Consider the following 24,178-nt stretch of genomic DNA (forward strand, 5'->3'; position numbering starts at 1 on the left):
TACCAAACTTAAAATGAGCCAGATTGGTAGAAAGTGGCTTTTATTTTGAAGCTCCGCCCCTCCCGCCGGGACTTTTATTCTGAAACCACGGGCGCAGCATGGCTGTCAACGGCTTCAGGAAGCTGCCATCTCTCGCCTCCGCGGCCCGCTCCGTCTTACCGACGCGCCGCCCGGCGGCGAGGGCCGGGCACACCGCGTCGGCGGAGGGGAAGGTGGCGGGCACCGGACAGCTCAAAAGGGTTTCTGTCGAGGGCAACATCGGTGAGCCGCCCGCTCTGGGGGAAATGGAGGCGGGTCGCGCATGCGCCGGACTGCTTACGGTTATGCAAATGAGGCCGTGACGCAATAGAAGGATGCTGTACTGTAAACGTGATTTTCTTTGTAATAATGCGAATATGAGGCTGGTGGGTGGCGATGAGGGACCCTGTTGGAGCTTCATGTCTGTCCTGCAGCCGTAGGGAAGTCCACCTTCGCCCGGCTGCTGCAGGACGCCGCCCGGGGATGGGAGGTGGTTCCTGAGCCGGTCAGCAAGTGGCAGAACGTGGTGGCCGACGATGCGCAGGTAGATATTGTCCCAGGAGACCGACCTCGGGCCTGACTGTAGCCAGCATGGACTTTACACGACCTTAGAAGGCATCTAAAACTGCTCTTCACACTTTATGAGGCTTTCAGTTAATTCAATTCCGAAAACTTCTCATGAAAATATGACCATTTTTGAATTTCTTGTCCTTTGAGCAGTCAGACATTTGTGAAAGTTAATCAGTAGGAGAGGTGGGATTATTTAAATTCCCAGTTCGATGGCCTTGGCGCGCAGTCGCCGGTGAGCAACCTGCTGCAGCTGATGTACGAGGACCCGGCGCGCTGGGCCTACACCTTCCAGACGTTCTCCTGCACCAGCCGGCTGAGCACCCAGCTGCGGCCGCCGCCGCCGGGCCGCTCCCCGCCCGTCCGGGTGTACGAGCGCTCGGTCTACAGCGACAGGTGAGAGAGGTCGGGTGGGGTCGCGACCTCGCGGGACACCCGTCCTGACGGCATGTGTCCTGCTGCAGGTACATCTTCGCCCTGACCATGTTCGAGCTGGGCTTCATTAATGCGGCGGAGTGGGCCGTCTACCAGAACTGGCACTCCTTCCTGGTGGAGCAGTTTGGTCCCCGGGTGCAGCTGGAGGGCATCATTTACCTCAGGGCACCACCCGAGGTCTTGTCAAAAACCACCAAAACCATTTCAGCTCGGGGGAGACCCCAAAAAGCCAGAGATCAAGTCTGTGTGTGTGTGTGTGTGTGTGTGTGTTGCAGATTTGCATGAAACGGCTGCATAAACGTGGGAGGAAGGAAGAAAAAGACATAGACCTGGCGTACCTCCAGAAACTACACGCTCAGCATGAGAAGTGGCTGAAGGACCGCAAAACCAGGTGAGTGAGGGTGTGAGTGCGTGCATGCGTGTGTTTGAGTGTGTGAGCGTGCGTGAGTGTTTGAGGGACTGTGCGAGTGCGTGTGTGTTTGAGTGCGTGTGTGTTTGAGTGCGTGTGTGTTTGAATGAGTGAGAGGGCGTGTGAGTGAGTGAGTGAATGTTTGAGTGTGTGTGTTTGAGTGAGTGTGCATGCGAGAGCGAGTGTGTGCGTGTTTGAGTGAGTGAGTGAGTGTAAGAGTGCGTGTTTTCAGTGAGAGTGCATGTGAGTGTGTGTTTGCGTGTGCGAGTGAGTGTGCGTGTTTGAGTGAGTGAGTGTGCATGTGAGAGTGAGTGATTGTTTGTGCGTGAGTGCATGCGAGAGTGTGTGTGTGTGTGTGTGAGTGAGTGAGAGGGTGAGTGAGTGCATGCGAGAGTGTGTGTGAGTGTGTTTGTGTGTGAGTGAGAGGGCGTGTGAGTGTGAGTGAGAGAGTGCATGCGAGAGTGTGTGTGTGTGTTTGAGTGAGTGTGTGTGTGTGTGTGAGTGAGAGGGCGTGTGAGTGAGTGAGTGTGCATGTGAGAGTGAGTGAGTGTTTGTGCGTGAGTGCATGCGAGAGTGTGTGTGTGTGTGTGTGAGTGAGTGAGAGGGCGTGTGAGTGAGTGAGTGCATGCGAGAGTGTGTGTGTGTGTGTGTGTGTGTGTGTGTGTGAGTGAGAGGGCGTGTGAGTGTGTGTGAGTGAGTCAGTGCATGCGAGAGTGTGTGTGTGTGTGTGTTTGAGTGAGTGTGTGTGTGTGTGTGGGTGAGTGAGAGGGCGTGTGAGTGAGTGCATGCGAGAGTGTGTGAGTGTTTGTGCGTGAGTGCATGCGAGAGTGTGTGTGTGTGTGTGTGTGTGTGTGTGAGTGAGTGAGAGGGCGTGTGAGTGAGTGAGTGCATGCGAGAGTGTGTGTGTGTTTGAGTGAGTGTGTGTGTGTGTGTGTGTGTGAGTGAGAGGGCGTGTGAGTGTGAGTGAGTGAGTGCATGCGAGAGTGTGTGTGTGTGTGTGTGTTTGTGTGTGTGTGTGTGTGTGTGTGTGTGAGTGAGAGGGCGTGTGAGTGAGTGCATGCGAGAGTGTGTGTGCGTGTTTGAGTGAGTGAGTGTGCATGTGAGAGGCCATGTTTGAGTGTGTGTGTGTGTGTGTGAGTGAGAGGGCGTGTGAGTGAGTGCATGTGAGAGTGTGAGTGTGTGTGTGTGTGTGAGTGAGAGGGCGTGTGAGTGTGAGTGAGTGAGTGCATGCGAGAGTGTGTGTGTTTGAGTGAGTGTGTGTGTGTGTGAGTGAGAGGGCGTGTGAGTGAGTGCATGCGAGAGTGTGTGTGCGTGTTTGAGTGAGTGAGTGTGCATGTGAGAGGCCATGTTTGAGTGTGTGGTGTGTGTGTGTGTGAGTGAGAGGGCGTGTGAGTGAGTGCATGTGAGAGTGTGAGTGTGTGTGTGTGTGTGAGTGAGAGGGCGTGTGAGTGTGAGTGAGTGAGTGCATGCGAGAGTGTGTGTGTGTGTGTGTGAGTGAGAGGGCGTGTGAGTGTGTGTGAGTGAGTCAGTGCATGCGAGAGTGTGTGTGTGTGTGTGTTTGAGTGAGTGTGTGTGTGTGTGTGAGTGAGAGGGCGTGTGAGTGAGTGCATGTGAGAGTGTGTGTGTGTGTGTGGTGTGTGTGTGTGTGTGTGAGTGAGAGGGCGTGTGAGTGTGAGTGAGTGAGTGCATGCGAGAGTGTGTGTGTGTGTGAGTGAGAGGGCGTGTGAGTGAGTGCATGCGAGAGTGTGTGTGCGTGTTTGAGTGAGTGAGTGTGCATGTGAGAGGCCATGTTTGAGTGTGTGTGTGTGTGTGTGTGAGTGAGAGGGCGTGTGAGTGAGTGCATGTGAGAGTGTGAGTGTGTGTGTGTGTGTGTGAGTGAGAGGGCGTGTGAGTGAGTGCATGTGAGAGTGTGAGTGTGTGTGTGTGTGTGAGTGAGAGGGGCGTGTGAGTGAGTGAGTGCATGCGAGAGTGTGTGTGTGTGTGAGTGAGAGGGCGTGTGAGTGAGTGCATGCGAGAGTGTGTGTGCGTGTTTGAGTGAGTGAGTGTGCATGTGAGAGGCCATGTTTGAGTGTGTGTGTGTGTGTGAGTGAGAGGGCGTGTGAGTGAGTGAGTGTGCATGTGAGAGTGAGTGAGTGTTTGTGCGTGAGTGCATGCGAGAGTGTGTGTGTGTGTGTGTGTGAGTGAGTGAGAGGGGCGTGTGAGTGAGTGAGTGCATGCGAGAGTGTGTGTGTGTGTGAGTGAGAGGGGCGTGTGAGTGAGTGCATGCGAGAGTGTGTGTGCGTGTTTGAGTGAGTGAGTGTGCATGTGAGAGGCCGTGTTTGAGTGTGTGTGTGTGTGTGAGTGAGAGGGCGTGTGAGTGAGTGAGTGCATGCGAGAGTGTGTGTGTGTGTGAGTGAGAGGGCGTGTGAGTGAGTGCATGCGAGAGTGTGTGTGCGTGTTTGAGTGAGTGAGTGTGCATGTGAGAGGCCGTGTTTGAGTGTGTGTGTGTGTGTGAGTGAGAGGGCGTGTGAGTGAGTGAGTGTGCATGTGAGAGTGAGTGAGTGTTTGTGCGTGAGTGCATGCGAGAGTGTGTGTGTGTGTGTGTGTGAGTGAGTGAGAGGGCGTGTGAGTGAGTGAGTGCATGCGAGAGTGTGTGTGTGTGTGTGTGTGAGTGAGAGGGCGTGTGAGTGTGTGTGAGTGAGTCAGTGCATGCGAGAGTGTGTGTGTGTGTGTGTTTGAGTGTGTGTGAGTGTGTGTGTGTGTGTGAGTGAGATGGCGTGTGAGAGTGTGAGTGTGTGTGTGTGTGTGAGTGAGAGGGCGTGTGAGTGTGAGTGTGTGTGTGTGTGTGAGTGAGAGGGCGTGTGAGTGTGAGTGAGTGAGTGCATGCGAGAGTGTGTGTGTGTGTGAGTGAGAGGGCGTGTGAGTGAGTGCATGCGCGAGTGTGTGTGCGTGTTTGAGTGAGTGAGTGTGTGTGTGTGTGTGAGTGAGTGAGAGGGCGTGTGAGTGAGTGCATGCGAGAGTGTGTGTGCGTGTTTGAGTGAGTGAGTGTGCATGTGAGAGGCCGTGTTTGAGTGTGTGTGCGCGTGCGTGCGTGGCGTCTCCTGTCTTGAGTTTGCCGCTCCTGCTGCAGGGTCCACTTCGAGCACTTGAAACGCGTCCCCGTGTTGGTGCTGGACGCAGGCTTGGCGTTTGACCGGGACGCTGAGGTCCAGAGGCGTTTTATTGAGCAGGTAGGATCTGGCGAGGACGCCGCTTCCATACGTCATACATGCAAAGTAGCGCAAGATGCGGCGCCGAACTCCCATCAGACCACGCGCAGGACTACAGGAACGCTTTACCGCTGCCGTGGTTTCTCATATTCATACCACAGCCGGGTTGTTTTTGTCCACAAAATTTATGACAAAAAAAATATCTTCGTCAGTGAACCTTTTCAACGTGATGAAGACGAGACGTAAAGGCTAATCATGCGATGATAACAATAATGAAATATATCGTATCATAAAATATTTCCAAAATAAGAACTAGACTAAAATGTCTCACGCCACTTCCGCAATCGGAAGGTGTACCAGATGTCGGTTATCAGATGTCTGGGAGAAAATGACAATTTTCACAATGAAGTGGGGAAGAAAACCGAATGTGTGTCGATCAAATACAATTTTCATAATCCAAATTTAGACTAAAATAGTCAAGGATAATTCTGACTAAAATAAGACTTAGAAAAACTGAGTAAAGACTGAAACTAAGAGTCAAATCGACTGAAACTTGACCAGAACTCCAGACCGCTTGACTAAGATTGACAGGCCGCCAAGAACCACTATAGTTGGGTTTTCTGTACCTATTTTACAGCATTATTAAAAATATAAACTTCTCGGGTTTTCCAGGTGGGGACGTTCTTCGGTGACCTCTGAAGACGCGGTGGACTTTGCGACACAGCGCGAGAACTTGTAAATATTCCATTTGGTTTTGTGTGGGTGAACCAGTGCGCCAAGCTTCATCTCGCCCGACATGAGCTGGTTGACCTTGTTACATGGGATGAAATAAAGACACCGTTTCCTGCGTCTCCACGTTTAAAAGGTGTCACAGTGATGTTTGCTATAAGCATATTTAGGTTGTAGTAGCGTAGCGGGTCTGTGAACCAGAAGACCCGGGTTCGAACCCCACTTACTACCATCGTGTCCCTGAGCAGGACACTTAACCCTGAGTGTCTCCAGGGGGGGACTGTCCCTGTAACTACTGACTGTAAGTCGCTCTGGATAAGGACGTCTGGTAAAGAGTGTAAATGTAAATGTAGAAATGGATCAGGCTCCATCTGAATGTCACATCGCTGCCTCTACTGGAGATGCTGAGAAGAGCTCAATAAAGCACAAGGACTGGTACACCACTGCCTCGATCTGGTTACTTTTTAGTCCACTTTTTGGACGTGTAGGATGTGACGTGGGACTAGTTTGACAAAATGCGTGCAATCTAAAGCATATTTTACGTGGAAAAGGGTCCAATGGCATTACATGAAGAACGATTCCTCATGTCCTGTAGCTGGAGGACGCGCGCACCGTCTTCAAGCCTGACTGCGGATCTTCGTGTGGGGCAATGCAAAGTCCTCGGATCGGAGGCGGTGGAGGACAGTGAAGGTCATCAGCCGAGCGCTTTTTTCCCTCCAAATTTCCCTACGCTGTCCGGACGTCTGTGTAGTTCCAGCGGCGGCGGCGGCGGTTTTAAAAACTGCTGGCACTGGAACGGAATATTATCTTCGTCGTCTGTTGACTGTGGCGATCCAGTAATTACGTGAACTTCTGGGGTGAGCGTGAACGTGAAGTGACTGTCATGGCGAAGCACTGGTGACGCGTGTCCTCTGTATTTGGTGAGCAGTGGGCAGCCATGACTTGGCGATCTGGGGCTCGAACCCGCAGCCTTCTGCTTCCTTTACGCTACGCTGTCTCGGTGAGGAACATGCTGCATTATGGACAGTGACAACCTCGTTCTCAGGGCTTCTGTCCAAGACGAAATGTTTACATATAATCGTCCCACCTCTAAATATTTAAACAATCGATTAAATCGGCAACAAATGACGCGGAGACAAAAGAGCAAAACAGAGTCCCGAACCACCATGGTGCCACTGAGCGAAGCCCCATCCTCACACACAGCTCCCCTGTCACGGGGTGCTTCACCAGGGGTGATGGTCCAAGGCAGGGGACACGCTTCGCCTCGCTTCTTCCGTCCTCGTCCCTGCAACACCGACACCATCTGAGCGGCTGTTTTCTGCAGCAGGCAACATGGCCGCCGGGACAAGAGCCAGGAGCACGTGGACATGCTCACATTTCTGGACAGAGGGACCGAGAGACAGTCTCTGCAGTGTGGAAAACTAACAAATCCTGTCCATTTTTTAATAAATGATTTATTGTTATTATTATATTTTTATATCTACAATTATTATTATTATATTTGGCAGATGTAAAGCATACATGTGTATGTTTTTTTGTGTTTGTCCATTTTTTATTTATTTTATTATTATTATAACAGCTCAAGGAGCAACACGTTCGTGCATTTTCTAAAGATTTTAGTTCCGTTTTGGAATAAAGGGGCTGGAAATGAATGCTTTTCTCATTTTTTAATTTGGTTGGTTCAGAAAAGATTATCTGAATCATGAAATAAAATGTAATGAACTGAAACCAGGGATGAATTGGGAAGAACAGAGTTTTAACATCGCCAAGTAAGCCAGCAAAGAAAGGGCAACCTTCATTTCTCTTAGTCTTAACCTGTCAACATTCAAATCATGTTTTGGATAATTTGTGTTTTCCACAGATTTGATTTGCATTTTCCCCCCCCACATTTGCCCACAGAGTCTGTATATTAGACGCATGTCCGGGGCTCCAGAGCTTGAACCCCGTCCTGCAGCAGAATGTGGAGCCTCCTGGCTTTGCTCCTCCTCGCCGGTGGACCGGCCTCTGCTCATGTCAGCCGCAGGAAACACGTCTTCATTAGCACAACAAAGAGCTGGAGGGACGCTCAGCAGTACTGCAGAGTTCATTACGAAGACCTGTCCACCATCGAGAGTGACCAGGAAAATGCGGAGTTTCTGAAGACCGCTGTACAAAGCGGCTGGATAGGCCTTCGTTACAACGACAGCATGCAGCAGTGGCTGTGGTCTGATGGAGACACGTCCAACTACAGGGACTGGGACATTTTACAGCCAAGCTGGGGCAACGGGCGCTGTGTGATGGACATAAAGGCTCCTTTTCACTGGTGTAACGTCCAGTGTGATTATAATCAGCCCTTCTTCTGCTACCAGTGGCAGATGGAACTGGTCGTGGTGGCGGAGAACAAGACGTGGGAAGACGCGCTGGTCCACTGCAGGTCTTTCTACACCGACCTGGCCAGCCTGCTGACCGCGGCCGAGCTGACGCTGGCCAAGAACCGGAGCGCGCCGGCCCAGGCGGCCCGAGTGTGGACCAGCCTGCGCTTCCTGGCCGGGGAGTGGCTCTGGGTGGACCAGGGGCCGCCGGGCGCCCGGGCGGACCCCGGGGACGTGCCGCTGCCGCCGTGTCCCGCCCGGACCGACCGCTGCGGAGCCCGGAACCTGGCAGCCGGCGTCTGGGAGAGCCGGGACTGTCAGGAGCGGCTCAGCTTCATCTGCTACCGGAACATCTGAGCAATTCCAAAAATGCCTGTTGTAAAAGTTCTGTATATCGTGCTTCTGCCTATCGCTCTGGTTTATTGTGTTTCATCATTAAAACTTTATTTGCACTTGTAGCTGCATAAAAATACAACTGCAAATCAGTCACAATACTGTCAATATCCGAGGCAAATACAATCATGAAAAAGCAGAATATTGGGAGTTTCAGCAAAACTTTATTTTGTGTGCATTACATCTTATACAACATTGGCCAGATAAACACATGATTTAAATAACCGACCTCTACAACTCATACACCCCTCTACTACGTTCCTCCACCGGCTCCCAGTACCTGCACGCATCAGGTTCAGGTACTGATGCTGGCCTACAAAGCCAGACATGGAGTAGCACCATCCTACCTCACAGCCCTTATTACACCTCACACTGCACCTGGTATACTCCGAGCCTCCAGTACTGCTCGCCTGGTCCCTCCATCTCTGAAGGTAAAAGGAAGACGCTCATCTAGACTCTTCTCCGTCTTGGCCCCTCGGTGGTGGAATGAACTTCCAGCTCAGTCACTGAGCACCTTCACACGGCAGCTCAAGACCTTCCTCTTTAGAGAATATTTAGATGAACTTGTAACCTTCTTCTCGTCTGACTTCTGTATAGGAACTAGAACAGAGTGAATAAAAAGTTTGTATTCATAGTTGGGGGTCCTAGTGAACCAGAACTGACCTCTTCATCCATGGTGACATGGAAGCACGTTGTAAGTCGCTCTGGATCAGGGCGTCTGGTAAACGCCTTAAAATGTAAATGTAGATTTAGAGAATCTGGACTGAAACCTGAGATACTGTCATGTGTTAACAAGATAAAAATATGACATAAGAACACACCAACCAGGTAAATATGGCCAAAGCTGTTATTGACCAGACTCTCATCCGGAAGGCCAGCTCTGTTCTAGGATGCCCTATCCACTTTCTGCCGTGACAAGTGCAATTTCCCACTTGTGGGACTAATAAAGGTTCATCTTATCTTATCTTATCACGATCGTATAATCTACTAACACCATGAATGTAAATGTAACTGTACAGCGCCAGGGTTAAAGAGTCAAACTTGAAGTCCAGCTTGAGTGAATTGTTCATTTTAGAGACGCTCTGAGTCTCCACTACAGCAGCTGTCACCACTGTGTTACCTACACACACACACACACACACACACACACACACACACACACATTGAAAAGTGGTGGAGCCTGGGCGCCTTCCTCTGGAACCTAACCCACTTGAGAGTAAAATACTCTCTATACTCTCGCTCTGAATTGAAATGGATTGGGGTCATATAAACTCATTTGTAAGGTTTATTTTTTTTAACATAGATCATTACATTTTTAAATTCTAAATGTGAGAGTTAGGGTTAACCCTCTCCAAAATAAAAAAATGTACTGTATTTAAATAGAATAATTCCTATTCCAATGATGAAGTAGAATGCATGCAGAATGTCAAACACCATACAATTACAAACCTTATAGAGGTCTTCTTTTGGAAAGACCTATACATAGTCATGGAGCTTTGTGATGGTGGCGATTTGTTTGATCTGTGTTTGAAGACAGGATGCTTGACCGAACAGGAGATCGCATATATAACCGAAGAATGTCTTTAGGGTCTACATTACATTCATGGGATGAGTTTCGTACATAGGGACATCAAATTAGAAAACTTCTTGCTCAACGGTGCTGGGGACATTAAGATTTGTGATTTTAGTGTGGCCCATAAGCTGAACAAAGAACCAGATAATGTTGTGGGAACACATGTGACCATGGCTCCTGAGGTTTAAGTGGCTCCGGAATGTGGCAGCTATGATGAAAGATGTGACATTTGGTCCCTGGGCGTGACTTTACTTGATCTAGCAGACAACCTGTCCTCTGAGACATATACATCAGATGATGTCTATCAAAGTTGGATAACAAACACAAGTGAAATCTGGTCTGAGGATTTTTAGACGTTTATCAGAGCTGCATTGACTGTGGACCCAGCATAGAGACCTACTGCACAGGACCTGCTGAATTACAGTTTCATTCGCAAAAAGCAGTTTGGCCAAAGTAGACTGAGAAGACGTCTGTGCGGTATGCGCAAATGTCGTGAGAAGCATAATGTCAGTCATGAGACAGGAACGGATAAGAATGCTAGACAGAGCAGCCCAAAGAAGCACAACGTCTGCCACAAGACAGAAAAGAAGAAGCGAACACGCTTCAAGTTCCTTCCATGGATCAAAAAAGTCTGGAAGCGTAAACAAGACCGAAGAAAATTAACATAGATGGAAATCAAGTATCAGCAACTGAAGCTAAGCAGAGAACTTCTGATGGAGATAGAGGAACAGCAAAGCAGGGCAGTCTTACAAAGCACAATGTCAGCCATGATGGAGATAGAGGGACTTCAAACCAGACCAGACTTGCAAGGTACAGCGCCAGCCATGATGGAGAAAGAGCAAAAGAAGCAAAGCAAAGCAGTGGAGCAAAACACAATGTGTGGAGCACCATTACTGATCTATAACAGTGACCTACAATGCCAGCCTTCAACAAGTATAGATCTATAACGCTGGTTTATAAGACACTACTGATATAGATGATGCACAGTGACATGCTCATAAAATGCACGACCCGTCTACTCATTATTTCATCACTGAAGCAAAGCAGATCAGGAGAGTTATAAAGCAGAACAAACCTCCATGAGACACAGATGAACAGATACAGTTCATCAACCATCATGTCTGTACTGCTCGGGCCCGACAGCGCAGAGTTGCTGCAATTGTAAAAATTCAACCCCCGTTTAACATTAACATAGAAAATGCAACGAGAATGACTTTTTTTTTTTAAATAGAATGAAACAATTTAATATTGAAACAATTTAGTAATGCCGGGGCGAGGTGACCGAGACCTTGCGGGATCTGGGAAAACAGCGAACGGAGAACTTGCAGATGGAAAAAGAAGGAGACCACCAATCATGAGATAAACAACAGTGAAGTTCTACGAATTTCTATGTTCGGGACAAACCATCTGACGTCTGAATGTACCACCCAGTATTGAATAAAATGAGGAGGCACGTCAGAAACCACAGAGCTCTCCTTGCAAGTAAAACGGACTCAATTGCTTCGTGTCTTTCTTCTCCAGTTATTTAATAAGTGTTAGAACGAGGCATAACTCTGACATTTAATTGGTCCTTCGAGCCGGATTCCAAGACACCAAAGGATTTCCAGTGGACAGAACGGACTCCGGAAAAACCTTGGCCAAGGCTGACTCCTTAGGAGGGGTCAGGAACAGACCCCTTTGGGGACTGGTAGGCCGACCGTCGACTGGAAGTCTGGAGGTTGAAGGAATTCTATGATTGAGAGAAGGCACGGGGTAAGTTGACTTCTATTTAAATGGTATGAATGGTATGGTAACAAGAGGTTACATAAAAATAAGTTACAAGAGGTAACTGAAGTAACAAGAGGTTACTTAGACATAGAAGTCGCCTTTCTCTGGAACCTGATGGAAAGGGCACTAAGAACATCTTGGTAATAACGGATCATTTTACCAAATACAGCAAACTGTATAGCGTTTCAAGACTCCCCTGTCTATGTTGTTGTCCCTGATTCCACAGATGGACCAGAAAGAGTTCTACACAGAGACCTTGTCACAAAAGCTTGTCATGTGGTTTTCTTCCTTACGCTGTAAAAGATATTCAATCCAAGTTGAAGTGCAGACAAAGACGCAAGAAACCATCTCACTCAGAACCTGAGAGAGCTGAGGACGACGAAGAACTGTCTGAAGTGGAAGATGAGAGCAAGTATTCCCTTTTTGATCAGCATTCAACAGCAATCAAGGACAAGAGGAAGCACCTCAACTTGGAGAGCATATTGAGGACAATAGTGAACTCCTTGGCAATCAGGGAACTAATGTGAGCCTTGATGTGTCTACGTTGAGCCCTGCAGCTCCTACTTTTAAGCCTGTAAATATTAATGTTGACAGAGGTAGTGAGGCTTATCATTTGCTCGCCTGTGCCAGAGCCAAACAAGATCGAAACGGACACCCAGGATCTTCTTGATTCTCCGACCATGGATCTCTGTAGGGATCGTGATCCCAGAAATGGGAGACAAAATGACTCATAAATGATGGAGGGGGCTGGAGATGTACAAGAGCAAAATGAGTCAGAAAGCGTTGAAATTGCCCCTGAGACTGAGGTGCCATTAAGAAGATCTGTCCGACACAAATCTGCTGCAAAAAGGCTAACCTATCCGGGAACCCCCTAGTCATGGTTATGCACTCTATATTAGCAGGGTTAGATCAGGCCTCCTCCCAAACATTTGATTCTGTGCCTTACATAGGTCAATTAGCACCCCTAGCACCTGAAGCAGTGTAGGGTGCAACAGGTCAAGGGGGGGAGGATGTAACCCACTTGAAGTAGACATGGAGAAAAGGTGGATTTCATCCCAGCTACTTGTTGGAGTTGAAAACTAATGTCACGATTGTTGAGATGCTCGCGCAGCCGGGGCCGATGTGGCGTGGCTGAGGGAAGAACTGATGGGGAGAGGACGAGAGAAGGTGAACGAGACCAGCAGCACGTTAGCACGCTGGATACAGAAACTTTAGAAAAGAAAGCGAAAAGAGTCTTTTGTTTTATTCAAAGTAAAGTAAAGTGAAACCGAAATCAGTGTTTGTTTCGAGTTGTGTATTTTTGACTGAGACCATTTTGAGTGGAGAGGACGGGCTAGATGTAGATGCTTTTGAGTTTTTGTTCTACAATTTACTTTTGTTTTTTTTAGTGGACCACGTTGGTTTTCTTTTTTTTTGGGATTGATGGACATTTTGACTCTTTTGGTTTTGTGGGTGGGCCGAGCTCTGAGTTCTTAATTCATGTTTAATAGATGTTCTGTTTAAACTAACCTTTTCTACTCCTCCTTTGAGCCCTGATCGTAGAAGAGGCGCGGTGTAGATGGTGCCCCTTACACAAGCCTTATCAGTGAACAATACCAAGATATTTATTATAAAAATGCATGAATGAACTATTCCTCGCACTCATACTGTACTTGGAGAACCTGTCATGGTCCTGTCACATCAACACCGTGGTGAAAAAGGCCCGGCAGCGTCTCTACCACCTCAGACGCCTGAGAGACTTCAGACTGCCCTCCAAGGTGCTCAGGAACTTCTACTCCTGCACCATAGAGAGCATCCTGACGGGAAATATCTCAACCTGGTTCGGGAACAGCACCATGAAGGACAGGCGAGCCCTACAGAGGGTGGTTCTATCAGCTGAACACATCATCTGTACCAAGCTCCCTGACCTTCAATCTATCTACAGCAAACGGTGCTGGACCAGGACCAGGAAGATAGTGAAGGACCTCAGCCACCCAAACAATGGACTCTTCTCCCTGCTGCCATCAGGGAAGTACAACACAGGGAGGATGAGGAGGAACTTCTTCCTGCAGGCTATACAACAACACTTCATAGAACTCTAATACACTCCAGCCCTTTCACTCTCAACCACTTCTGGACTCAATTCCACTAGAAACTTTTATTTGAATTTTTAACTCATTGTTTATCTCAAATTTTAATTTAATTTTTAAAAGCATTTCACTGCATATCATACCGTGTAAAGATTAAAAAGATTGTATCCATAGTTGGGGGTCCTAGTGAACCAGAACCAGAATGGTGACATGGAGGCACGTTGCAAGTCGCTCTGGATGAGGGCGTCTGGTAAACGCCTTAAATGTAAATTAAAACACTGAACGGCTTCAGAGCAGCTAATTAACTCTCTTAAAATAAGGATTTAGCGAAACCAAGCTATTGTTTAATGGAATACAGGATCATTTAATCCGGTGAACCATTAGTTTTATGTTAAAATGTGAAGTATTGAAAAGATGTGCCGGTGCTGACGTCACTGACCAGAACGTCTGCTCGTTGCTGATTGGTGGAGCCTCGGGCCGCAGTGCATCGTGGGATTTGTTGTTCCTCCTCGCAGCAGATTAAGTTGCTGCGAGTTCCGCCTCCCCGTTAAAGGAACCGGAGCGCGCGGCGGAGCCCCGACTTTTGTGCGGTTTGTGGGGGTACAGGTGGGTGGAGATCTGACGTGCGGCGCCTGGCTGGCAAGGTAAGATGATCATATTAATGTCAACGTGGCTGCGACATTATCGGGTGCGCGGCACGACGGTCACCCCGATTTCGGCGACGTGTCGGTCCGTCGTGACCAGGACCGAGGCGTCGCCCTCCGCTGTCGCCTCAGCGCGTCTGTCGCCCGGCCATGTCGCCCCTGCCTTTTACGGGCTTGTACTGTCGTCAGTGTCGCGCCGCCTGCCAGCACCTGTACACGTCGCAGCTGTCGCTTTCGGTCGCTTCCCCCTTCGTCTGCGGTCCCTGCGCTCTGCATCGCTGCCGCAGGCGTCATGTCTTCATCTGTTTCTAGACAATGTGACCGCATGTGTCACCTCATAGAAGAATAGAATAAAACAGAAGAGAACAGTATAGAACAGAACGGAACAGTATAGAATAGGACAGAACAGCGGAACAGTATAGAACAGAACAGTATAGAACAGAACGGAACAGTATAGAATAGGATAGAACAGAACGGAACAGTATAGAATAGGACAGAACAGCGGAACAGTATAGAACAGAACAGTATAGAACAGAACGGAACAGTATAGAATAGGATAGAACAGAACGGAACAGTATAGAATAGGACAGAACAGCGGAACAGTATAGAACGGAACAGTATAGAACAGAACGGAACAGTATAGAATAGGACGGAACAGCAGAACAGTATAGAACAGAACGGAACAGTATAGAATAGGACAGAACAGCGGAACAGTATAGAACAGAACAGTATAGAACAGAACGGAACAGTATAGAATAGGATAGAACAGAACGGAACAGTATAGAATAGGACAGAACAGCGGAACAGTATAGAACGGAACAGTATAGAACAGAACGGAACAGTATAGAATAGGACGGAACAGCAGAACAGTATAGAACAGAACGGAACAGTATAGAATAGGACAGAACAGCGGAACAGTATAGAACAGAACAGTATAAAACAGAACGGAACAGTATAGAATAGAACAGAACGGAACAGTATAGAATAGGACAGAACAGCGGAACAGTATAGAACGGAACAGTATAGAATAGGACAGAACAGCGGAACAGTATAGAACAGAACAGTATAGAACAGAACAGTATAAAACAGAACGGAACAGTATAGAACAGAACGGAACAGTATAGAATAGGACAGAACAGCGGAACAGTATAGAACAGAACAGTATAGAACAGAACGGAACAGTATAGAATAGGACAGAACAGCGGAACAGTATAGAATAGGACAGAACAGCGGAACAGTATAGAATAGAACAGAACGGAACAGTATAGAATAGGACAGAACAGCGGAACAGTATAGAACAGAACAGTATAGAACAGAACGGAACAGTATAGAATAGGACAGAACAGCGGAACAGTATAGAACAGAACAGTATAAAACAGAACGGAACAGTATAGAATAGAACAGAACGGAACAGTATAGAATAGGACAGAACAGCGGAACAGTATAGAACAGAACAGTATAGAACAGAACGGAACAGTATAGAATAGGACAGAACAGCGAAACAGTATAGAACAGAACAGTATAAAACAGAACGGAACAGTATAGAACAGAACGGAACAGTATAGAATAGGACAGAACAGCGGAACAGTATAGAACAGAACAGTATAGAACAGAACGGAACAGTATAGAATAGGACAGAACAGCGGAACAGTATAGAACAGAACAGTATAGAACAGAACGGAACAGTATAGAACAGAACGGAACAGTATAGAATAGGGTGGAACAGTATAGAATAGAACAGAACGGAACAGTATAGAATAGGACAGAACAGCGGAACAGTATAGAATAGAACAGAACGGAACAGTATAGAATAGGACAGAACAGCGGAACAGTATAGAATAGAACAGAACGGAACAGTATAGAATAGGACAGAACAGCGGAACAGTATAGAATAGAACAGTATAGAACAGAACGGAACAGTATAGAACAGAACGGAACAGTATAGAACAGAACAGTATAGAACAGAACGGAACAGTATAGAATAGGACAGAACAGCGGAACAGTATAGAACAGAACAGTATAAAACAGAACGGAACAGTATAGAATAGAACAGAACGGAACAGTATAGAATAGGACAGAACAGCGGAACAGTATAGAACAGAACAGTATAGAACAGAACGGAACAGTATAGAATAGGACAGAACAGCGGAACAGTATAGAACAGAACAGTATAAAACAGAACGGAACAGTATAGAACAGAACAGTATAGAACAGAACGGAACAGTATAGAATAGGACAGAACAGCGGAACAGTATAGAACAGAACAGTATAGAACAGAACGGAACAGTATAGAATAGGACAGAACAGCGGAACAGTATAGAACAGAACAGTATAGAACAGAACGGAACAGTATAGAACAGAACGGAACAGTATAGAATAGGACGGAACAGCGGAACAGTATAGAACAGAACGGAACAGTATAGAATAGGACAGAACAGCGGAACAGTATAGAATAGAACAGAACGGAACAGTATAGAATAGGACAGAACAGCGGAACAGTATAGAACAGAACAGTATAGAACAGAACGGAACAGTATAGAATACCTTTTATTGTCACTATACGCATGTGCAATGAGATTAAAAGCAGCACCTTCACACTGGACGTGTGTGTGTGTTTTTGTCTGTTTCTATATAATGTGACCGCATGTGTCACCTCATAGAAGAATAGAATAAAACAGAAGAGAACAGTATAGAACAGAACGGAACAGTATAGAATAGGACAGAACAGCGGAACAGTATAGAACAGAACAGTATAGAACAGAACGGAACAGTATAGAATAGGATAGAACAGAACGGAACAGTATAGAATAGGACAGAACAGCGGAACAGTATAGAACGGAACAGTATAGAACAGAACGGAACAGTATAGAATAGGACGGAACAGCAGAACAGTATAGAACAGAACGGAACAGTATAGAATAGGACAGAACAGCGGAACAGTATAGAACAGAACAGTATAAAACAGAACGGAACAGTATAGAATAGAACAGAACGGAACAGTATAGAATAGGACAGAACAGCGGAACAGTATAGAACGGAACAGTATAGAATAGGACAGAACAGCGGAACAGTATAGAACAGAACAGTATAAAACAGAACGGAACAGTATAGAACAGAACGGAACAGTATAGAATAGGACAGAACAGCGGAACAGTATAGAACAGAACAGTATAGAACAGAACGGAACAGTATAGAATAGGACAGAACAGCGGAACAGTATAGAATAGGACAGAACAGCGGAACAGTATAGAATAGAACAGAACGGAACAGTATAGAATAGGACAGAACAGCGGAACAGTATAGAACAGAACAGTATAGAACAGAACGGAACAGTATAGAATAGGACAGAACAGCGGAACAGTATAGAACAGAACAGTATAAAACAGAACGGAACAGTATAGAATAGAACAGAACGGAACAGTATAGAATAGGACAGAACAGCGGAACAGTATAGAACAGAACAGTATAGAACAGAACGGAACAGTATAGAATAGGACAGAACAGCGAAACAGTATAGAACAGAACAGTATAAAACAGAACGGAACAGTATAGAACAGAACGGAACAGTATAGAATAGGACAGAACAGCGGAACAGTATAGAACAGAACAGTATAGAACAGAACGGAACAGTATAGAATAGGACAGAACAGCGGAACAGTATAGAACAGAACAGTATAGAACAGAACGGAACAGTATAGAACAGAACGGAACAGTATAGAATAGGGTGGAACAGTATAGAATAGAACAGAACGGAACAGTATAGAATAGGACAGAACAGCGGAACAGTATAGAATAGAACAGAACGGAACAGTATAGAATAGGACAGAACAGCGGAACAGTATAGAATAGAACAGAACGGAACAGTATAGAATAGGACAGAACAGCGGAACAGTATAGAATAGAACAGTATAGAACAGAACGGAACAGTATAGAACAGAACGGAACAGTATAGAACAGAACAGTATAGAACAGAACGGAACAGTATAGAATAGGACAGAACAGCGGAACAGTATAGAACAGAACAGTATAAAACAGAACGGAACAGTATAGAATAGAACAGAACGGAACAGTATAGAATAGGACAGAACAGCGGAACAGTATAGAACAGAACAGTATAGAACAGAACGGAACAGTATAGAATAGGACAGAACAGCGGAACAGTATAGAACAGAACAGTATAAAACAGAACGGAACAGTATAGAACAGAACAGTATAGAACAGAACGGAACAGTATAGAATAGGACAGAACAGCGGAACAGTATAGAACAGAACAGTATAGAACAGAACGGAACAGTATAGAATAGGACAGAACAGCGGAACAGTATAGAACAGAACAGTATAGAACAGAACGGAACAGTATAGAACAGAACGGAACAGTATAGAATAGGACGGAACAGCGGAACAGTATAGAACAGAACGGAACAGTATAGAATAGGACAGAACAGCGGAACAGTATAGAATAGAACAGAACGGAACAGTATAGAATAGGACAGAACAGCGGAACAGTATAGAACAGAACAGTATAGAACAGAACGGAACAGTATAGAATACCTTTTATTGTCACTATACGCATGTGCAATGAGATTAAAAGCAGCACCTTCACACTGGACGTGTGTGTGTGTTTTTGTCTGTTTCTATATAATGTGACCGCATGTGTCACCTCATAGAAGAATAGAATAAAACAGAAGAGAACAGTATAGAACAGAACGGAACAGTATAGAATAGGACAGAACAGCGGAACAGTATAGAACAGAACAGTATAGAACAGAACGGAACAGTATAGAATAGGATAGAACAGAACGGAACAGTATAGAACAGAACGGAACAGTATAGAATAGGACGGAACAGCGGAACAGTATAGAATAGAACAGAACGGAACAGTATAGAATAGAACAGAACGGAACAGTATAGAATAGGACAGAACAGCGGAACAGTATAGAATAGAACAGAACGGAACAGTATAGAATAGGACAGAACAGCGGAACAGTATAGAATAGAACAGTATAGAACAGAACGGAACAGTATAGAACAGAACGGAACAGTATAGAACAGAACAGTATAGAACAGAACGGAACAGTATAGAATAGGACAGAACAGCGGAACAGTATAGAACAGAACAGTATAAAACAGAACGGAACAGTATAGAATAGAACAGAACGGAACAGTATAGAATAGGACAGAACAGCGGAACAGTATAGAACAGAACAGTATAGAACAGAACGGAACAGTATAGAATAGGACAGAACAGCGGAACAGTATAGAACAGAACAGTATAAAACAGAACGGAACAGTATAGAACAGAACAGTATAGAACAGAACGGAACAGTATAGAATAGGACAGAACAGCGGAACAGTATAGAACAGAACAGTATAGAACAGAACGGAACAGTATAGAATAGGACAGAACAGCGGAACAGTATAGAACAGAACAGTATAGAACAGAACGGAACAGTATAGAACAGAACGGAACAGTATAGAATAGGACGGAACAGCGGAACAGTATAGAACAGAACGGAACAGTATAGAATAGGACAGAACAGCGGAACAGTATAGAATAGAACAGAACGGAACAGTATAGAATAGGACAGAACAGCGGAACAGTATAGAACAGAACAGTATAGAACAGAACGGAACAGTATAGAATACCTTTTATTGTCACTATACGCATGTGCAATGAGATTAAAAGCAGCACCTTCACACTGGACGTGTGTGTGTGTTTTTGTCTGTTTCTATATAATGTGACCGCATGTGTCACCTCATAGAAGAATAGAATAAAACAGAAGAGAACAGTATAGAACAGAACGGAACAGTATAGAATAGGACAGAACAGCGGAACAGTATAGAACAGAACAGTATAGAACAGAATGGAACAGTATAGAATAGGATAGAACAGAACGGAACAGTATAGAACAGAACGGAACAGTATAGAATAGGACGGAACAGCGGAACAGTATAGAATAGAACAGAACGGAACAGTATAGAATAGAACAGAACGGAACAGTATAGAATAGGACAGAACAGCGGAACAGTATAGAATAGAACAGAACGGAACAGTATAGAATAGGACAGAACAGCGGAACAGTATAGAATAGAACAGTATAGAACAGAACGGAACAGTATAGAATACCTTTTATTGTCACTATACGCATGTGCAATGAGATTAAAAGCAGCACCTTCACACTGGACGTGTGTGTGTGTTTTTGTCTGTTTCTATATAATGTGACCGCATGTGTCACCTCACGCTGGATGTGTGTGTGTGTGTGTGTGTGTGTGTGTGTGTGTGTGTGTGATTGTAATTCTGAACAGTTGCGGTGTGGAGGTGGGGAAGCTGAATTTTGAACTGCTGCGAGATCTGCGCTCCACCACTCGGCTGCTTGCTGTGTGTGTGTGTGTGTGTGTGTGTGGGTGAGTGTGTGTGTGGGTGTGAATTCGTGTCGGTTCTCTGCAGTTTGTCTGTGTATGCAGGCCTGGAATCTATTTGTCTAATAATGCGCATTTAAAAAGAAGCTGGACCTTTAAAAAAAGGGGAGGGTGTTTTATTTCTATTGTGGGACCATCGTCGTGGAAACTGAGGTCCGCTGCAGGTCACCAAACATCTTGTAGGGTCTGGATCCATGGACGAAGGTAAATAGACGCATTTAGAATGGGACGAAGATGACTTTTTCTCTGTTTCAGGCCATGCTGGCCTGAAGTTGGCCACGCCCTGTGGAGAATGAGGGTGTAGGTCCCGCCCGCATGGAGTGGTCACTGGAGAGGATGCGCGAGCTGGTGGCCGGGGGGATGCAGTGGATGAGAGAGTGCCAGTCCAGCGCCGTGGGCACCGCCCTCTGCCTGGCGCTGCTCTTCGTCTGGTACTGCTACCGCGTGGGCCGCGAGCAGAGCGCGCCCGCCCTGCCCGGCCGGCCGGGCGTGGCCGGCGTCCTGCTCCCCGCCGACGGGGCCCCCAAGGGCCGCCAGGGCCCCGCCGCGCCGCCCGGCCGGGAGCCCAACGGCTCCGCCTACTGCCGCTCGGCCGAGTGCTTCCGCTGCACCCAGGCGGGCGAGGGCCTGAACCAGCGCCTCTACCACAGCCTGCAGGACTACGCCAAGCGCTACACCTGGTCCGGCATGGGCCGCCTGCACAAGGGCGTCCGCGACCCTGCCCGCCACCTGCTGTCCGGCCGGCCCTCCATCCAGAAGCCCGAGGTCTTCTTCCTGCCCGACCTGCCCACCGCGCCCTTCTTCCCCCGCGACGCCCAGAAGCACGACGTGGAGCTGCTGGAGCGGAGCTTCCCGCTGCTGCTGGCCGAGTTCCACAGCGTGTACCGCCCGGCCCCGCCCCGGCCCGGCTCCTCGCCGCCGCCCGGCTGGAAGGCCAACGGCACGCCGCAGGGCCAGTGGTGGACCTTCTACCTGGTCAACCAGGGGACCCCGCTGGCCCTGAACGCCCGGAGGTGCCCGCGGACGTGGAGGGTGCTGGCCCAGCTCAGGACCTTCATCGGCAACAACGTGTTCGGCAACGCCTGCTTCTCGGTGCTCGGGCCCGGCTCCACCGTCTCCGAGCACTACGGCCCGACCAACGTGCGGCTGCGGTGCCACCTGGGTGAGCACGCGTTTCACATACAACCAGATTTTCATTTCTCCTGAAACGAAGTTCGCTTGTATGTTACCGCAGACCCAGGAAAGCTAAAGAGACAAGTCACTGCCACGTGCGGGTTCGGTAGAGAAGATGATGCCCTGGGCGGCGGCTCGTGTCGCAGTCACCCCCTAGTGGGGGGTCAGTGATGAGTCTGTTTTCTTCAAAATGTAATATATCAACCAATAATATGTCATTTAGAATATAATGTTGACAACCTCGATGACGACCCTTCACAACCTTAATCCAGGTTAAGGAAGCGGCCCCGTAATCAGAAGGTTGCCGGTTCGAATCCCGATCCGCCAAGGTGCCACTGAGCAAAGCACCGTCCCCACACACTGCTCCCCAAGGGTGATGGTTAAATGCAGAGGACAAATTTCACTGTGTGCACCGCATGCTGTGCTGCTGTATATCACAAGTGACGATCACTTCACTTTTTGAAATCTGGTGAATGGGACGAAGACGAGTTACACCGCGTGTGTTTCAGGTCTGAAGGTGCCTCCTGGATGTGAGCTGGTCGTAGGCGGCGAGCCGCAGTGCTGGTCGGAGGGCAGCTGCCTGCTATTCGACGATTCCTTCCTGCACACAGCCTTCCACGAGGGTAAATCCAGCACCATCTCCACCATCTTCACCACCTTCGCTCCGCATTTATTACGGGCTGCCGGCCGTTGCCAGGTTGGCCAGATTTCAGTTTGCCGGAGGAGGACAGGTATTGCAGCAGGAAGAAGAGGTGTGATGAGACGACCAGGCGTTCGTGGCTTTAGTCAGGTTCACCCTCGATTTCTAGCGAAGTCCAGACGCGGCGGCCTGTGGGACGTTCAGACGGCGTTGGAGGCCGAAATCCCACCCGACCGCCACAGTCTCTACCAGAACGAATTTTTAACTCGAATGTTTATACCGATTACGATATAATCAACTTAGGTTAAGTGATTAGTCGCTACTAGTTTTGTCTGATCGTTTTGTTGACATTTACATTTACATTATTTACCAGACACAACTTACAGTCAGTAGTTACAGGGACAGTCCCCCCCTGGAGACACTCAGGGTTAAGTGTCCTGCTCAGGGACACGATGGTAGTAAGTGGGGTTTGAACCTGGGTCTTCTGGTTCATAGTCAGTAGTTACAGGGACAGTCCCCCCCTGGAGACACTCAGGGTTAAGTGTCCTGCTCAGGGACACGATGGTAGTAAGTGGGATTTGAACCTGGGTCTTCTGGTTCATAGTCAGTAGTTACAGGGACAGTCCCCCCCTGGAGACACTCAGGGTTAAGTGTCTTGCTCAGGGACACGATGGTAGTAGGTGGGGTTTGAACCTGGGTCTTCTGGTTTATAGGTGAGTGTGTTACTAGGCCACTACCGCCCTTGTTGAGAATTAGTTGTTCATTTCCACGTTTATTACGTAATTTTTTTGGAACTCCGCAGCGCGGTGCAGAACGCGGAATGGCGCTCTGTGTTCTTGTCCTGCTGTTTCCTTGGCAACATGTCTGTGTCTTCAGGCTCGGCAGAGGACGGGCCGCGGGCGGTCTTCATGGTGGACCTGTGGCACCCGAACGTGGCTGCTGCAGAGAGGCAGGCCCTGGATTACATCTTCACCCCTGGACGCTGAGCGGGACCGTTTCGCAGCAGATGGGGATCAACGGAAGCTTGAGATGGGCGAGAGTGAGAGACAGAGAGAGAGAGAGACTCTTTACCCCCTGTGTACATACAGAACCGCCGTAACCTGCACAAGCCCCGCCTCCTCCATCCAAATACTGTGGAGCGTCGTCCAGAACAATCACCTTCGGAAGATATTTAAATGTTTACAGTGTCCGTGTCACATCAGCTGTCACATGTCACCAGGACCGTCCCTGACGCGGCTGAGGACCAGAGCACCCGTGTGACGCACCTTTAAACTTCTTCTAGTTATGCTGTGAGCGTGATTTCTAGCTCTACTTGACAAGTACAACGTGGGCCAGGCCCACTTGCATCACTTTGTCTACTTAATACGTTCCTTTTGTACAGATTTTCAGTGTTTTTCACACAACAGTTTGGTAAATGAAGTGAACTTCAGTCGGTGACTTTTCTTCTCCTTGTTCATCAGACCTGCGATGATCTTGTTCCATCGATGTTGTGCCATGATCTCATTTGAATACTCTTAATTTGTTGAATAAACTTTACAATCTCTTCACTGCGTGTGATAGCTGCTCTATTTTTCAGGATAATAGATTTTATTATCAAGTTGAATCATTAGCAAGTTTGATCCTCAAACGAACAAGAAGATATCACAAAAGAATAAAATAACTGAACAAAGGCTTCAACGCGAACTCGCATTCGCTTTTATAAAAGGATTCGGGCAGAGATGCCCATACTTCTGAAACTTTTCTTCAGACCCTGTGTCCATTGGAATAAACATGACATAAACCAATAAAAACTCTTAAATTCA

General features: G+C 47.4%; 2 protein-coding genes across 7 annotated transcripts; both read left to right on the plus strand.

Moving 5' to 3' along the window:
• The first annotated feature begins 85 nt into the window (after positions 1-85).
• LOC114800116 (deoxyguanosine kinase, mitochondrial-like) lies at positions 86-7,617 on the plus strand. Of its 3 annotated transcripts, none has more exons than XM_028997234.1 (7): positions 86-261; positions 453-562; positions 794-981; positions 1,050-1,197; positions 1,296-1,411; positions 4,539-4,638; positions 7,246-7,617. In XM_028997234.1, exons 1-7 carry the CDS (start codon positions 99-101, stop codon positions 7,483-7,485), a joined length of 1,065 nt encoding a protein of 354 aa, XP_028853067.1. In that variant the 5' UTR covers positions 86-98; the 3' UTR covers positions 7,486-7,617. The 3 variants fall into 3 exon arrangements, with proteins under 3 accessions (XP_028853067.1, XP_028853069.1, XP_028853068.1); XM_028997236.1 differs by lacking the exon at positions 7,246-7,617 and adding an exon at positions 5,290-5,784; XM_028997235.1 differs by lacking the exon at positions 7,246-7,617 and having other exon boundaries at positions 4,539-5,784.
• Positions 7,618-14,009: 6,392 nt separating this feature from the next.
• LOC114800106 (aspartate beta-hydroxylase domain-containing protein 2-like) lies at positions 14,010-24,178 on the plus strand. Of its 4 annotated transcripts, none has more exons than XR_003751330.1 (4): positions 14,010-14,143; positions 20,819-21,725; positions 21,798-22,359; positions 23,253-23,287. XR_003751330.1 is itself a non-coding variant. In XM_028997217.1 (4 exons), exons 2-4 carry the CDS (start codon positions 20,879-20,881, stop codon positions 23,360-23,362), a joined length of 1,071 nt encoding a protein of 356 aa, XP_028853050.1. In that variant the 5' UTR covers positions 14,010-14,143; positions 20,819-20,878; the 3' UTR covers positions 23,363-24,178. The 4 variants fall into 4 exon arrangements, 3 of the variants coding, with proteins under 3 accessions (XP_028853050.1, XP_028853049.1, XP_028853051.1); XM_028997217.1 differs by having other exon boundaries at positions 22,246-22,359; positions 23,253-24,178; XM_028997216.1 differs by lacking the exon at positions 23,253-23,287 and having other exon boundaries at positions 22,246-22,839.

The sequence above is a fragment of the Denticeps clupeoides genome, chromosome 11, assembly GCF_900700375.1.
Source record: "Denticeps clupeoides chromosome 11, fDenClu1.1, whole genome shotgun sequence".
Classification (NCBI taxonomy): domain Eukaryota; kingdom Metazoa; phylum Chordata; class Actinopteri; order Clupeiformes; family Denticipitidae; genus Denticeps; species Denticeps clupeoides.